This window comes from Ursus arctos, unplaced genomic scaffold (assembly GCF_023065955.2).
Source record: "Ursus arctos isolate Adak ecotype North America unplaced genomic scaffold, UrsArc2.0 scaffold_19, whole genome shotgun sequence".
Classification (NCBI taxonomy): domain Eukaryota; kingdom Metazoa; phylum Chordata; class Mammalia; order Carnivora; family Ursidae; genus Ursus; species Ursus arctos.
In genome coordinates this window covers 22,403,363-22,419,466 of record NW_026622863.1, presented here as the reverse complement: position 1 = coordinate 22,419,466, position 16,104 = coordinate 22,403,363, and the positions used below count along the sequence as shown (strand labels likewise).

Sequence of the window (16,104 nt, the reverse complement as noted above, 5' to 3'; positions counted from 1 at the left end):
CCCCCAGGAAAAGGATCATGGGTTCATCATCTCAAAATGAAGCCCCATTCTCCAAACAGGCCTAGAGGCTTGGTCTCTATAGCAGTGACAGTGATTTGACAAGAGCTGGCAGGGTGACATTTGCCAAACCATAAGCACAAAACATACAGAGGGACTCCTTACCACATGAAGAGCTGGAGTTATACAGCCAGGACACACCCAGCCAGAAGCCATTGGCAGTTGGCAATGTCGGCGGACAGGAACATCAGCTTTTTTGAGAGAGGTGGGTCAGGGGAAGAGCGTCAGTACCCCTGGGGTTGAGATTTTAGAGGGATCACCCTTCCCACCCCCAGAGTCACCAGCTGACCCTCCAAGTTGCCATTCCAAACCCACCTCACCACCCAGGAAACTGTATGGTGAGCAGCAGGGAAGGCCTGAGAGAAGGCTGGTTTCAGGGATTCCTGCTGCTTCTCAGAGGAGGCAACACATCATGACTGATGAAGATATTGAGTCTTAACATGCGTTACTAACCTAAAATGTCCCACCTAATTTCCTTCTGGTCATGTGATACGTTCCTTCTCACCGGTTTCCTTAGATGAGGAGTGGACAGCAGAAATCACCGTGTATTCCCCCCAACAGATCATCAAAGTTTACGTCGGAAGCCACTGGTATGCAACCACCCTGCAGACCTTGCTGAAGGTACGCTGGCCCCAGGCTGCCCTCCTTTCCTTTTGGCTTCTGTGGCTGAGCGGCTTTAGAACCTTGTCACTGGACCCTCACACAGCCCCTAGCCCCTGCTGAGAATGAGACCTTCCCCCTCCTCCATGACCCAAAGTGCTCTTATTGTATGAGCAGCATGCTAAGAAGGCCCTCAAGAGTTTGGGTCGGGAGGAGACCAGTCTGAGGGGTCTGGACCAAGCAAGACACAGGTGAGGGTTACGAATGCCTTGAGAGGGTAGTCTAGTCTAGAAGCCAGCAAAACTTGAAGCAGGGATGTTCTTGTCCCTGGATGCTCTGCTCCCCACTATCGCTCCCTGTGGCTAACAAGACAGAGAGATGGAAATCCCAAAGCCTCTGTTGTAGAACAGTTGAGAAAATGAAATAAGAGAAGACTGACCTGCCCCTTACTAAAGACCCAGCCCTTTAACTAACAGACTAACAGAGTCTGGTGTACAATTCCTTGCAGTATCCAGAACTTCTGTGCAACCCTCAAAGAGTGTACTGGATCACTTACGGGCAGACCCTGCTGATCCACGGGGATGGCCAAATGTTCCGACACATTCTCAACTTCCTGAGACTTGGAAAACTGTTTTTACCATCTGAATTTAAGTAAGTGATAAATGGAAGGAAATCATGTGATGAAACCCCTCTCTTCTGCAACGAAAAATATTGAATTCATAGCCTTCAGGGAGGAGGTTATATTATTTCCAATATGTGAACTGCTGTTCAAGGCAGCGGCTCCAAAGGCTATGCCTCCACCCACACTCCCACCGCAGCTGCCCAGCCTTACAATGTCTTGTCATCTGCAGGGAATGGCCCCTATTCTGCCAGGAGGTAGAGGAATACCACATCCCATCCCTCTCAGAAGCTCTTGCCCAATGTGAGGCATACAAGTAAGGAAACTTTGCTCCAGACACCATGTTCTGGAGTTTGGACCTTTATAGCCCTCTTGAGAATCCTGTCCTCAGTCCCACCTCCCTGTTCTCCTTGGGGCAAAGGGGGTGGAACAGGGCCAGGACTGGCTAATGACCTAAGTGAAACCTTTTAAGAGCCCTTCTCCACCACTGTTTAGAGTTAATTAGTCAAAGGGCAGACCTGACCAACTGGTCGATGAACTAGTAGAAGCTTCTGCTCACTGACTCCCTCTTGGAGTGTGCAGGTCATGGACCCAGGAGAAAGAAACTGAAAATGAAGAAGCTTTTCCCATCAGGAGGCTGCATGTGGTGACGGAAGGGCCAGGGTCACTGGTGCAGTTCAGTAGAGACGCCAAAGAAGTAAGCCCTAGCCTTCTTTGGTTTGTTTTGTCCTGAGAGTGCTACCACAGGGTCAGGGGTAGGCTCTTACTGAGGGGCATGCCAGCATTAGAGCAGGGCCTATGTGGATTCCTAGCATGGTAACTATGTCCAAGCACTGAAGAAAGCATAGGGAAGTGTTGGCCACTTGTGGCCTAGATGCTGATAGTATGTCCCTTTGGAATATGAGAGGCCCCTGGGCTGGCACCACCCCCACTCAGGCTGAGCAAAGCTCAAATGGCTGACTTGTGTGGAGGAGACGATTGATCTGGGTGAGCAAGTGAGGTCTTGGAGGCCCAGATTATTATTCTCAGGTAAAGCTTCAGTGTTTCCACTGAATGTTGCACATTCCCAGAGCTGCTGTGTCCTCCTTCCCCAGACCACAGCCTGCATGCCTGTAGACTTCCAAGACTGCAATGACAGGACCCCATGGAACAAGGCCAAGGGGACCCTGGCCAGATCCAGCCAGATGGAGGAGTCTGAGCAGTACTCCCAGACCATCCAGGTGTCTCTGTGCCGAGGTGCCAAGAGGGCGGGCAATCCCAGCACATACTCCCACTGTCCTGGCCTATGTGCCAACCCCAGATACTGGGGGGCCCACCCTGAGAGTCCTCCCAAGAAGAAATGCACCACAGTCAACCTCACACAGAAACCTGAAACCAAAGACCCTCCTGTCACCCCCATGCAAAAACTCATCTCCCTGGTGAGGGAATGGGACATGGTCAATTGCAAACAGTGGGAATTCCAGCCACTGCCAGTCCCCCGGAGCAGCTCCATGGAGGAGGCTACCCTGCAGCTCCCTTCGGGAAGTGAGGCTCCTTCCCAGCCCAGCACCTCAGCTTCCTGGAAAGGCCATTCCACAGGCTCAGAGAAGGACCTGGGCCCACAGGCAGGGGCTGGAGCTGGAGCCAAAGACAAGTGGCCAGAGCCAACCTTTAAGCCGTACTTCCCTGTGAAAAGAGCTGTCACGCTGAAGGACTGGGGCAAGCAGAAGCCAAGAGAGAAAGGTGAGTCCTGTCCCATCCTTGACCTAAGTCTTATTTAACAACAGAGAGGGCAAACCTTGGCCAAGACCACAGAGTGAATTAGTGACAAAGGGGGACCAGAACTCTCTATTCACTGATGCCAGTTCTGCCAAGCAGCAGACAGAGGTGACCAGCACACTGGCATGGCTTGTGGACCTGAGAATCTGCATGAAGCATATGGGAAGAGGGTGTTAATATATTAAGTAATAGGGGCATAAAGAAGGCTGGGGGCTAAGGAGTGAGCAGGCGAAGGAAGGAGAAGTCTTGTGGAGACACAGGTCTTTGGTCTAGCTCTGGAGGCCAGGTTTCATGTGGGGAAGTGATGGGAAATAGGGCTGAAGACATAATTAATCAGGACAGGTCTTGTGGGCCAAGTTCAGGACCTGGTACTTTGTTCTGATCCTATGGGGTGTGGGAAGCCACTAAAGAATTTTAAACAAAGGAGCAAGCAGTCGGGTTTGTATTCAGAGAGCTTGCTCCAGGAGTAGAGGAAAAGCAGTAGCAGAAGCAGGAGTGTTAGAAGCGTAAGGTCATTCTAGATCAAACAAGCTAGGCAGTTGGGGTAGGAAGTAGAGAAGGATGCAGCAAGAGAGAGGCCAGGTTTCTGGCTTGTGTGACTGCAGGAGGGTGGGTGATTACTGAGGTGGAATGGACAGGAGAAGAAGCTGAAGAGAGGCGTGTTACGGGGGGGGGGGGGGGCGGCAGTGTGGAGACAACCCAGGGGAGTATGCTGAGAACTGACATGTTGGGCTGTTTCCTCTGCTCCCTCAAAGTCTTTCTACAGTATTCTGTTGCTTTTCCTTTTAAAGGCTTGGGCCCTCCTTGGAGGGGCCTTCTTGGGTCCTGCGTGTGAGCCCTGAGTTGGTCTGTCAAACATACTCTTCAGAGTGGACATGTATCAAAAACACACCCAAAAAGCTCCTCTCATTTTAGTTTTCCAACAATTTCCAGTCCCCCAGCTGGGGTATTATCAACTCTAGTTAATACCAGCCTTAGTTCAAGAGGAATTTGGAGAGTTCCTTGGAGTTCTGAAATGTAGGATTGGGCTTATAATGCTTCTAGGACAATTAAGAGAGGAGAGCCAGGACAGGCCCCTGTCAGCAGAGGGTGCCACTTCTGAGAAACTGGAGGCAGAAGCTGCTAGAAGGTTGGGGTGACTGTGCTGGTCTGTCACCAGAGGCCCCCTCCCTGCTTGGGCTCCAAAGTGGCTTAAGGAGGACCCCCACCCCATGTTGTTTTCACAGAAAGCCCTGGCCCTGAGCAGCCTCTGCCTGAGGCCAGTGAGGTGGATAATGCAGGGGTCATCCTCAAAGTGGCCCATCCCCCTGTGGTGGGCAGCGATGGCTCCTGCATGTTCTTTGAGGACAGCATCATCTACACCACACAGATGGACAACCTCAGGCATACACCGACTACAGCCAGCCCCCAGCCCAGAGGTGAGACTCTGAAGCCATACCTGGCCCCCTGCTTCCTTGTGGAGATGCCTGAGCCCCTACCCAGGGTACTTCAGGAAAACAGTCTCCCTCAGGGAGCCCTACACTTCTCCCCTTCCTCCAGGCTGGCTCTAAGGCCTTAGCCACAGGCAGGTGTGGCCACATCCACTCTCTCCTCCACAGAGGTGACTTTCCTGAGTTTCTCTCTATCCTGGGAAGAGATGTTTTATGCACAAAAATGTCACCGCTTCCTGACTGACATCATCCTGGATTCCATCAGGCAAAAGGACCCCAAAGCCATGACAGCCAAGGTGGTCTCCCTGACCAGCCGGCTGTGGGTATGTTTGCCAGGCCCCAGACCTTGTTTCTTTTCTACCTGTCTGTCCCCCTATCCCCACAATAAGTGGTGCCAGGCAAAGGGAAACAAGTCAAGGGAAACAGGCCAGGGGCACAAGGGTGGCAAGAAGAGCATGGACAGGAAGACAGGGCACTGTCATCTGAACCAAGCCTTAACCAAAAGGTAGTTGGGCGTGACAGTGGCCCCTGATCCCTGTAGCTCCTGCAGACCAAGGGAAGCCCCTGTTCTGCATCCCACTCTGAAAGGCAGGGAGCAAATGTGTGTCAGGCAGCTGCTTCCAGCCCTGCCTGACTAGGGGCTCTCCTGGCAGACCCTGCACATCAGCCCCAAGCAGTTTGTGGTGGATTTGCTGGCCATCACCGGCTTCAAGGATGACCGACACACCCAGGAACGCCTGTACAGCTGGGTGGAGGTGAGGGCCACCTGTACCCCACTGGGAATGCTGACCCTGTGGACACCTCAAATGGACACTGTCTTGCTGCATGAGGGCCACGCAGCACTGCCCAGAAGGCAAGGCAGGCAGCTAACCTCTGGTCCCTGGTCCCAAGGAGGGAGAAACAATGGCTGAAATTAACAGTCCAGAGTCATCAAAAAGCAGTATTCGGGCCACTGGTTTTTGTAGTTTTCCTGCAATGGTTACCAATTTTGGTAACCACCCCTGGCCATGCTTGGGAAGCACATCACATGAGCCCAAGTTTTTGGGGTGCTGAAACCAAAGAAACTATTAGGACTCAGACCTTTTCGATGGGTGATACCAATTTCACCTGCTTCGTTCTATCATCACTTTAGCATATTCCTTTCATATATAAGCTGCTTTAAAGCATTCTTTACCAAAAAAATGTTCAATAAGGTCAAACGAATGACCCATTTTTTTTGTTTTTTGATTCCTTAAAATAATTTTAGGGTTTTAAGTTTTTATTTTAACATTGTAGGTGAAAAAGATTTAGCTAATTTCTCCTTAATCTGGTATTTCTGTAGTCAAGTACATTATTATACTTTTCACCCTAAACACACTGGTTCCCAGTTACTATTAGGCCTCTGGCTGGTCTGCCGATTGGAAAGGTGAGGTCAGCATCTACAGCTAGAAAATGGAAAACCAGTGGCCCGAAACATACATTTTTGACCCTCTGGTCATTGTGGTAGCCGCTCCTAGCTACAGCCTTGTGAGAGGCCTTTGGGCAGAACTGAGCCCGAGAGCATCAAAAGTCCCCAACAACAGGCCTTGCCCTACCCCTGCCCCCACCCCCAGATAGGAGCATCCCCCCCCCCAATACCCACAGACCTAGGGTAGGCAACCAGCCAGGAAGTAAGGGATAAGACGAGCCTTTCCTTCTAGCTCACACTGCCTTTCGCCAGGAAATATGGTCGCTGCATGGACCTGCTCATCCAGAGGGGCCTGTCTAGGTCTGTCTCTTACTCTATCCTGGGAAAGTACTTACAAGAGGGCTAGGGTGACCAGAAATGCTGCCCTCACATACCCCCACCTGCCAAGGTTCATTTTAAGAATGTGTGTCCCCATCTGAGGGTGTGTCAGTCTATTTTTATTATAAATAAAGAGTAATTTATGAGTCAAGGGCCTGGACTCTCTTTGAGACACCAAAGACCTAACAACCAGTGAAATGATTTTAGATAACAGCTCTAATTGAAAGCTATTCAAAAGGTGTTGAGTCAATATAACCAAACTGACCCAGGAAAGAAGCTGGGCTTGAGCAACCAGGGCAGTCAAGAGTTAAGGGTACAATAGGCGTGGGCTTGCCCCTAAGTTTAAGAAGGTTGGCTTTGAGAACAGGGGTTGGGAAACAACTGCTGGGAACCCACCTATGTTCCTCCTGAGGGTGGAAGCAGCCCAGTCACTGCCCAGAGCCACTTGGTGCTCCACCAGCCTAGAGCATGGAAACATCTGCTCTAACCTAATCCTAACCTGTAACTGGGAGGGGAACTACAGAGAGAATAGATGAAGGGGACATGGGGCCAGAAGCTCAGGATCAGGGTAGTCATTCAGGCTTTGCAGCCAGGCTCCATAGGAGAGGTCCCTGCCAGTCTGCCAGTGGGCACGGACATCAGAAAGAGTAGTCAATAGGGCAGTACATGTGGGCTGGAGGTGGCCCAGGCGGCAGCCACACTCTGGTCACAGCAGATCCTGAGAGAGGTGATGTTTCTTGGAGCAAAAGCTGCTGGATCCACTGCCTGCCTTCTAGCCCGGGCTCAGACCTGTGGTTGACAAGCTAGGCATGACTACCTGTTTCCTCAACTCAGGGTCCAGGTGGGATCTCTGGGGTATGGCCCCTGGCCCACCCACTCCCATTTCCACCTAAAGGAAAGGTAGCCATAGGCCTGGGCTGGGGCTGGTAGATACAGGACAAAATGGTACTCACACAGGACAGGTCCTCAAGACCTCTGCCAAGGGCCTGCCCTGACACATAGCTGCTGTCAGACCCACTGGATCCACTGGCTGATGGGCACTGGGATGAGACCTCTGAGTCCTCGGGAGCTAGGGAGGAGGAAGGTAAGCGGTCAGCAGGAAAGGGCCAGACCCTAACTGATACCATCCTGCCTCTGGCTAAGCCCAGACCTACTCAAAGACAGCTGACTGCCCAGCTCCACTTCAGCCTCCAGTGCTGCTTCCTCTGGGAAGCTGGGAGAATACAGGGGCCAGCGGAGTCCCAGAAGAGCCGGGTCTCTGTACAGGTGCAGGTTGAGGGACCCCAGTACAGAACAAGAGGCAGGGTCTCCAGGAAGGGAACTCAAGGCCCCCAGGTAGGGGCTGTCACAGTCAAACGGGGCCACAGCAATAGAGGCCCGAGAACGAACTTCTGCGTAAAAGAGAGAGTCAGGTTTGGACAGGCCAGAGCCTACCTGGGCCAAGGTCTTGAAGGGAGCACAGGCAAGGGCTGACAAAGGTCCACGTTGCCTCCCGTGCAGCTTTCCTCCCCCACACCCCCAGCCTGCCTGCTACCTCGGCACTTTAGGACGTAGTTGACGGTGCGGTCATTGATGGCTTCCTCGTTGGGGGCGATGTCCCGGAAGGCCTTGTTCCCCACACCCATGGACACCATCTCAGCCATGCGCACCTCTGGGTGGAGAGTGGGCATAGGTGGGGCCTCTCTGGACATCAGCCTTGCCCTTGGGCCTCTGTCTACCCACTCCCTTGAGTAATTCCTTTCTGTATATGCATAGCCAGCAGATTAGCTGTCCTGTGCACAGAGCCTTCCTTGGTGCCATGCTCTCCTCCCAACAATCCTGGGGACAGGTGTCATAATTGCCCTTTTCAAGATAAGGCCTCTGATACTCAGCTTAATACTGTGTCCATAATCAGGGACAGTGATAGCAGGACTGCCTGACTTTGAAGCTCTTTCCCCTACACTGGCAGCTGCTGGACCTCCCTGCTCCCAAGCATTTCCAGGTCCCTAGGCCCTGCCTGGGCCCCTGTGAGACACTGTAAGCTGTCCAGAGAGGGGACCTTTTATTGAAATAAGGGGCAGGGACACACCCTTGTTGTGGATGGCCTGCCTCCAGAGCAGACGAGAAATGTCAGCCGTCCAAGCCTGCTTGGTGGCCAAGCTAGCAGCCTGCAGCACAAAGGTGTCCCTGGCCTTGCGACGGCGGAACCAGATCTCAAACCGCAGGTTGCTCTCCCCACAGCACTCAGTGAGGCCCAGGTCTGCCATCTGTGTGGCCAGGAGAGGGGCTTGGTGAGGAACTGGGGGAGAAGGGGGCAGGGAGCACGGGAGGGGTCGGGTGGGCCTACCTTGAAGGAACGCTTGTAGGCAAATGTGTCGGTGCCTGTGGGTCCTCGGCGAGGCTTGCTGAAGAGCAGCAGCTCCTCAAAGAGAAAAACACGGCGCAAGGACTTACGGCGTCCACTGCGCACCATGAACTCGTCCTGTCGTACCAGCTGCCCCTGTTCCTTGAGGTTAACCTGCCAAGTTGGGGCCCAGTGAGTGCCCAGCCTCTGCTGCCCCCTCCCTTCACTACTGTAGCTGCCCACCACGGCCTGGCAGGACTCACGTCACAGCCCTGAATGGCGTCCATGGCCAGCAGGTCATTGCCGTGTCGCAGCTGGAAGCGCACAAGGCTCTGGGCGGCCCGCAGGGCACTCAGCTCCTGCACGGCCCCCCCGCAGGCCCGCGCCAGTTCCTGTAGCAGCAGTGCATACTTGCCCATGCGCTGGATGGGCTTCAGCAGGTAGGAGGCCAAGTCCAGGTGGTCCCCCAGCATTTGCTGCTTGTCCTGCCAGATGCATGGAAGACCATCAGGCAGCTTCAGAGTACTTCCTCCATCCCCTCCTCCCCTACAGGCTCAGGCTCATCTACCTTGAAGAAGGCGTGACCAAAGCTGGTCATCAGGGCATCGGAGCGAGGTTTATTCTTGCTGTAGAGTGCATACATCCCAAACTGCACCCTCTGTGAGGACACACAGCTCAGTCTGGGTGCAAGGGGGGCCAGCTTCCAGAGTCTGGCCCCCATGGGCCAGAGATCCTCAGCTCGAGAGGACCAAAATGCCAACAAACAGCTGCCAGGGAAGCCTCCCCCTGATCCAATCTGCCTGGCTTTGAATGAGGGGTAACCTGGCAAGAGCAGGCACTGTGCAGGGTGCGGCTTGCCCACAGGGCCTTTGCTTCTCCCATTGCTCTGGGAACAACCATTCTGGGACCCCTCACCTCGGACTACCCCGTCTTTTGCTCACTACACTCAGCCGCTTTGACCTGTCTCTTCCTTTAAACTCGATCTTTCCTCTGGATGGAACACTCTGACTCTAGTCCCTTCCTCTGGCCCCAGCTTAACCATCAGCTCCTCAAAGAGGCCTCTAACTGCCCCACTCCTGCCCCACCACTAATTCACAATCATGGATCTATCCTGATGACTTTCTTCCTGGCCCCAACTATAATCTGGAATTCCGTTTTTCACTTTTACGTCTCTTCTATTAAAATATGAGCATCCAAAGGGGCAGGGACCTTGCTGGTCTTACTCATAGCTGTACCCAGCACAGAGCTGGCACCAAGCATGCACCCAGGAGATCTTTGTTGAGTGTGGCAGAATCAGCTAGGGGCCATGTGGCCTGTGGGCTTACGTGGCGCAGGAAGGCATAGGCTACCCGGGATGGGTGCTGGGTACAGGCCTCCAGCTCACGCAGGAAGAAATGACAGTGGAAGTCCCGCAGCTTCTCCAGGTTGCCAAAGAGGTGGGCGCGCTGGCCACGGAGGCCCTGGGGCACATCGGGGCGATCCAGCTCAGGGAAGTAGTTCTCCATGGTGTAGTCAAGAGCACGGACATACTCCCGCTCTGTAGCCACCATCTCTGCCAGCACCAGCTGGAGCCTACCAGACAGGAGGAATCAGGATTCAAGGCCTCTCTCCTGCCACTGCCCTCCCTGCCCTGCCCACTGCCTGCACCTGCTGGGGCTCCTGGGGTCAGAGCTGCTTGGTGGAGGCACGGCAGGGGATGACCCTGGCTGGGCACCCCCTCCAGCCTCTGGTCTGTGGCAGGCAGCCGCAGTGGCCGCATGGTGGCAGTGGTGGGCAGACTCTCTGAGACTCTGCCCCAAATTCTGATCAAGGCTGTATGCCTTCCTCAGGGGAGGGGTGGCAGATGCAGCTGGGACACGGCTGACACACAGGCTAGCCGTGCTGCCCGTCGTGGTCGTGGTCGTGGTCAGTGGTGGCTTCAGTGCGGCCTCTAGCTTCTGGTCCAGGGCCAGCCAGGTGTCTTGGCATCGTGCCCAGGCCAAGCGGCACTCCTGGCGGATGCCTTCAGAACCCAACCCTGTGGCCAGAGCCCACATTTTTCGGAAGTGGGCAGGAGGCAAGTCAGGGTGCTTAGTCCAATGCAGCTGCAGCCGTTGCAACACGACCCCTGGGTGCTCCTGCTCCAGCTCTGCCAACACCCGCTGCCCCTCCTCAGCCCAGGTCAAGGCCTGTAACACCAAAGCCAGAGAGGCAGTGAAGATGGAGCCCACCAAGACCACCGAGCCTTCTCTTCAACCCATTCCCCATCCCCACAGGATGATGACTCAGGCCATACCCCCCAGTGCTTGGATTTTGGGGTCAACCTGAAGACAAGGAGAGAGAACAGGCAGAACGTCCTGAAAGAGCTCAGGCTGTGCTGGGGTTAGGCAGCCACCCCTCCATCCCCATTGACCACCTGCAGCCAAGGTCAGGACACCCCACCTACCTGCTTGAAAAAATGAGATAGCTTCTCAGCATCTGCCAGCCGCCGCCGCCGCTGGGCCAAAGCCCTGGAGAAGTCAGTCAGCTGGGCTTGCAGGGCCAGAAAGCGGGCCCCAGCGGGGCCCAGCTCAGCAGCCTCCCAGCCAGCCAGTGGCTGTAGAAACTTCTCCCCTCGCCTGACCTGCTCCTGGAGACAGAGACTGGGCTCAGCAGGTCTGAGCCTGGTGGTCTAGCCCCAGAGCAGTCTTTTCCACAGACATCTCTCCATGTCATTGTCAAGTCTCTCCTGTGACTAAAGACCTTCCCTTGCCCCCCGACTCCCCTCTGTGTCTGTACCCCTCTCTGCAGCCAAACTTCCTGAAGAAGTCGTTATCCTTGGTATCACTGCTTCTTCACCTTGTCAGCCTAATGCAACCTCAGTGCCACCTCCATCCCCAGCACTTCTCAGGCCTCATCTGACCATCACTCAGCAGCCTCCAGTCCTCTGTCTGCCAGCTCCCCAACCCTTCTGCACTCACCTGATTCTCCTCATCCTTCTCTGGTGGTTCCTCCTCCTGTTCCCCATCCCTCACCTGGGCCATTAAACACTGGTGCTCTTGAACACAGTCCACACTCTCTCCCCTCGATCTTGTGTGACCAACACATCCACATCTACCAAGTGACCCTCGACACCCAGGTCTCGCCTCTGAGTTCCAGGCCAATCCCCATGGGTCTCGTTCCCTCATGGTCGTCTCCAAAGTACACCCAAGACTGGATTGATGAATCCCCTTCCCCCAGAAGGTCCTTGTCTCCCGGCCCCTCTCTCAGGGAATGGCACTCATTCACCTCTGCAACCTCCCTCTCCTTCTTACTATGTATCCACCATCAAATCCCAGCAATTTCTAAAATCAACCCCTCTGCCACCATCTGGCCAGGGAAAGTATCATTCCTGCTGGGCCACTGCAATTGCCTCTGTGGACTCTACACATCCATCCTTCAAATCACTGTCTACCCAGAAACTAGGATAATCTTCCTAGAATGTGGATCTGATCATGTGACTTTCCTCCTTAGATCTTACACTGCTATAGGACCCAGTAATTTGACCACTACTTTTCCAGCCTCATTTTACCTCATCTCACTCCATTCTCCCTCCCTTTTTGGCACTGCATTTCAACCTCACTGTCCTGCTTATGGTTCCTCAGGCAACCCATGCTCCCTCCTGCCACAGAACCTTTGCACATGCTGTTTGCTCCCTCAGCCTGGAATGTCTCTCTCTTTTTTTTAAAAGATTTTATTTTTATTTATTTATTCGACAGAGATAGAGACAGCCAGCGAGAGAGGGAACACAAGCAGGGGGAGTGGGAGAGGAAGAAGCAGGCTCATAGCGGAGGAGCCTGATGTGGGGCTCGATCCCATAACGCCGGGATCACGCCCTGAGCCGAAGGCAGACGCTTAACCGCTGTGCCACCCAGGTGCCCCTCAGCCTGGAATGTCTCTTAACCCCAACCTCTCTTTCTCCTGATTAACCCTGATGTATTCTTCAGCTTTCAGCTCAAAAGTCACTATCTCAAGAAAGCTAGCCCAACACCCCTTCTGGATGAGATCTTTATTATACACTCTAGAACCACCTCAATTACTTCTCTCCAGAGTTTCTGGCTCAGTTTGCAAACACATATATAACTTTGAACCTTTGGTTACAACTGATCTTCTCTGCTGAACTATACATTCCAAGAGAGAAAAGGAAAGATTTGCTTTCACCCATCCTGCATTCCCAGTTCCCAGCAAAGTGACCAATACCAAAGTGACCAAACTCACCTGGGCAACCTGGTCCAACTCCTGAAAAGGACCTTGGGCCTGGAGCAGCATGTCCAGTGAAGGCTCCCTTAGCTCCTCAAGTACTGGCCAGCCCACCTGCTGCAGCCACACTTCAATCTGGAGGGGCACAAGCAGGGAAAGGAATGCTGCTGTGAGGTGGAGGTCATGCTTGAGATCAGAGGGAGGGCCCATCTGGGCAGATAGTTCCCACCTGGTGCAGTCCACCCTCCTGCGCCTCCAGAGTCTGGACCAACTCTAGTGCCTGTACTCGCCGGTTACTCTGGAGGGTCAACTGGTGCAGCAGTCCATCTACACGGCCATAGAGTTCATCAACCTCATCCACTGCTGGCCTAGTACAGGGTACATGGTCTTAGGGCTCTTCGTTGCCTTGTTCCACTCCACCCTGTCCTGGGACCACAATCCTGGCTGGTTCTGAGCCAGCCAGCTGAGTCCCTGGCATAGGATATGGTGAGCTGGAACAAGATCTGGGATCTGAGTTTGCATCTACCTGTAGTCTGGGCTCAAGGTCACCTCTGGGATCTCTTGCTTCAGCCATGCCAGCTCTGAACCCCCCTGGCATTGTAGCCATGCTAGCCGTGGTGAGTCTAGCACGTGCTGCATCAGGACCCGTGCCTGCTGTAACAGCCGACCAACTTCCTGTGATTAAGGGCAACAGGAAGTGGAGGTAAGAACGGGAGAAAAGGAGGGAGACAGGGAACATTTGGAGAGGTGTCGAGGGAACGCTCACCCCAGACTCCATGGGCTGAGGCACAGCCTTCATGCTCTCGATGGCCCCCTGGAGCAGGGCACAAACCTCCTGGCAGCTCTGCAGTAGGGCTTCCAGACGCTGTGAGCAGGGGCACGCATGACCACAGTAGTACAGTGCTGGTCCCAGGCATCCTGGATCCCAGGCCAGCTTTGCACTGCTCAAGCCAACCCAGAAGAGGCCCCTCTGCTGGCCAGGTTGCCTGCCACCCACCCTATGCCCCACCTACTGCACTGACCATCCGGAAGTCCAGCCAGGCCTGGTGGCAGTAGGGCAGGCCTCCACCCATTGGAGCTGGCAACCCAGAGGTGGAGACGTGGTTCAGCAGGCTCTGATGAGAGGGCAGCTGCTGCAGCTGCCAGGAAAGAAGGTGGTGACCTAGGCCTACTGAGGATATAGCCCATCTCCACCCCTGGCCAAAATGGCTCAGTACCTGCAGCCTGGAAGGCACCTCCTCTGGCATCTTTCCCAGTAGCAGCACCTGGTACACTGACCCTGGGGCTGCTTCCTGCAAGGAATTTGAGTTCAACCATGTCCCCAGCCCTACACAAAAGGAATGACTGAAGGCAGGGGAAGCTACAGTCCTGTACTCACTTGCAGCTGGCTGAGCCCCCAGAAGAGGGAAGAGCTTGGGGAACAAACTCGGGCATCCACCAGCACAGTCAGTCCCATGGCCTGTATTTCAGGCCTAAAGGAGAGGCTTCAGTTCAGTATCTAATTCCTCAACCTTGCCATCTCCCAGCTCAGGCTCCACCCCCCCACACTTCCTCCCCAAACCTGGGGATGCCACGCAGATAGAGCAGGAGGCGGATGAGTTCACGGTCACTGCACTTGGGGTGAAGCCAGGCGGGGCTATGGGCACACAGAATCAGCACTGCCCGGCCTTCTACATCCCGAGTCCCTGTGAGAAGGCAGTGAACACCTGCCCAATCAAGTCACCCCACTCCCACCGCCTCCAGTCTTTCCCAACTACCTGGCAGGGTAGCCATGCCACTGGCCAGCAGCTCCCAGGCAAGGTCTTGGGCCAGGAGATCATCAGCAGGCTTAGGGAGGCCAGAACCACTGGGGTCTTTGGAAGGAAAATGGCTTGGGTCTGCATTGGGCCACCCACCCAGAGACCCCCTCCTCGGACGTGGGCTTCAGCTGGAATAGGGTCTGAGGGCTCCCCACCTTTAGGAGCCCCCACTCCTTCCAAGACTTCCTTGGCCCTGCCTCCCTTACCTGCCTCCAGGAGCTCCGAGGATGTTTCAGATAATGAGCCTCCAAGGTCCACAGGATCAAGGCGGGCTGGCGGCATTAATCCGCTTGGAATGTGGTCCCTTGCCAAGCCTCCCCCTTGACTATCACTCTCGCCCTGTGTGAGGCTGAGGCGGGAGGACATCCGGCACAGGAGGCTCTCCACTCCAGAGGGGGTTGGTTCCTCTAACTGGAGTGAGGAACCTCCTAATGTGCAACCCCGGCCATCCCCCAACCCATCTACAGCCATCTGTCCTGGGGGTGACTGAGGCTCCCTAGGCAGGGGGCTGCCCTGCAGCCCTTCTCCCCGGGCTGTCCCTGCTGTTGGTCTTGGAGGATTGGGGTCCTTAACCTGCATGTGGGGAATAGGTTCCTCTTCATCCCAGGCATCCCTGAAGCTGCACACAGCAAACCTCCAGTCAGTGGCATGTCCCTGGGAGTCCGGAGACTCATTCCCACCCTCTGGTGGCCCTTCCATCATTCCCTCCTTCCTTAAGAGTGGGCCTGCTCAGAGCAAGTGGGAGAGGGGCTGGGCCCTCAGTGTGAGGCTTCTGCTCATCCAAGAAATGGGCTGATGATGGTCGGGGTACGGCTCAGTGGGTGAGACAGGCAGAAGGCACTAGGCCTGAGAGGCCAGGCTTGGTGCCCAGGCAGAGGGAGCACAGACGCAGCAGCAGTTCAGACCTGAAGAGACGGGAGAACAGCAGGGGTCGGTCCCGCCCGACCGCACTCACATGGGCCTCAGCCGGGAGGGCCCCCACGCTGGGACGCACACTCCCCGCCACACTCTGCCGGTCTATACGGATGGGACGCCGCCATTGCGTGGACTGCCTAGGCTGACACCCGCCCAACCGGGCCTTGTCTCGCTACCAAAGTCCGCGCCCCATCCCTCGCCCGCCCGCGGCACTCACGTCCCCGGGACGCGGAACCGCGAAGCCATGCCCTCGAACCTACCGCAGCGCCGTCGACGCCGGCTACAGCGCGCCGCCCGCGTCCACGGGCGCCGCCTCCTGGCCGCGGGGAGGGAACGCAGGGCGGCGGAGGACGTAGCGCCGCGCCGCCCCCTGGGGGCCGGAGGACGGAGTTGCATCCCACCCCCAGGCCCGACGGCAGCAGCCGGGACCCCCAGGAAAGCGCGGAGGAGCCGGCCCTCGCTGAGCCCCCTGCCCGCCGCCGGCCCCTCCCACCCTCGGGGCTAGGCGGCTCGGCTCCACTCCCATCCTCAGGGCCTCCTTACTTTGACTTGGCTTCTCTGTCGGCGGGGAGGGGCAGCCACTGCCAGCCGTTTCACTGTGCCCACTCCCCCGCCTGCCTGAGAGCGCCGGAAGCGGCCCC

At 55.4% G+C, this 16,104-nt stretch overlaps 2 protein-coding genes across 3 annotated transcripts in view; one reads left to right on the top strand and one right to left on the bottom strand.

Annotated features, from left to right (window-relative positions):
* Window positions 1–6,380, top strand: part of KCTD19 (potassium channel tetramerization domain containing 19) — a 30,042-nt gene extending 23,662 nt beyond the window's left edge. The window contains exons 8-16 of the mRNA XM_044382445.3: window positions 575–678; window positions 1,166–1,308; window positions 1,509–1,592; window positions 1,859–1,973; window positions 2,371–2,998; window positions 4,261–4,452; window positions 4,633–4,787; window positions 5,118–5,219; window positions 6,144–6,380. Coding sequence (XP_044238380.1) covers window positions 575–678; window positions 1,166–1,308; window positions 1,509–1,592; window positions 1,859–1,973; window positions 2,371–2,998; window positions 4,261–4,452; window positions 4,633–4,787; window positions 5,118–5,219; window positions 6,144–6,257 — 1,637 coding nt within the window. The 3' untranslated portion in view covers window positions 6,258–6,380. The remainder of the gene's footprint in view (window positions 1–574; window positions 679–1,165; window positions 1,309–1,508; window positions 1,593–1,858; window positions 1,974–2,370; window positions 2,999–4,260; window positions 4,453–4,632; window positions 4,788–5,117; window positions 5,220–6,143) is intronic.
* On the bottom strand, window positions 6,334–16,104 carry PLEKHG4 (pleckstrin homology and RhoGEF domain containing G4). Of its 2 annotated transcripts, none has more exons than XM_057314184.1 (22): window positions 16,007–16,104; window positions 14,755–15,453; window positions 14,507–14,602; window positions 14,311–14,434; window positions 14,128–14,221; window positions 13,967–14,041; window positions 13,772–13,888; window positions 13,516–13,614; window positions 13,276–13,424; window positions 12,979–13,117; window positions 12,768–12,884; window positions 10,978–11,160; window positions 10,200–10,720; window positions 9,878–10,124; window positions 9,121–9,210; window positions 8,816–9,037; window positions 8,556–8,726; window positions 8,298–8,475; window positions 7,764–7,880; window positions 7,384–7,620; window positions 7,183–7,298; window positions 6,334–7,018 (listed from the first exon to the last, which is right to left on the bottom strand). In XM_057314184.1, exons 2-22 carry the CDS (start codon window positions 15,248–15,250, stop codon window positions 7,013–7,015), a joined length of 3,594 nt encoding a protein of 1,197 aa, XP_057170167.1. In that variant the 5' UTR covers window positions 15,251–15,453; window positions 16,007–16,104; the 3' UTR covers window positions 6,334–7,012. The 2 variants fall into 2 exon arrangements, with proteins under 2 accessions (XP_057170167.1, XP_057170168.1); XM_057314185.1 differs by lacking the exon at window positions 16,007–16,104 and adding an exon at window positions 15,724–15,752.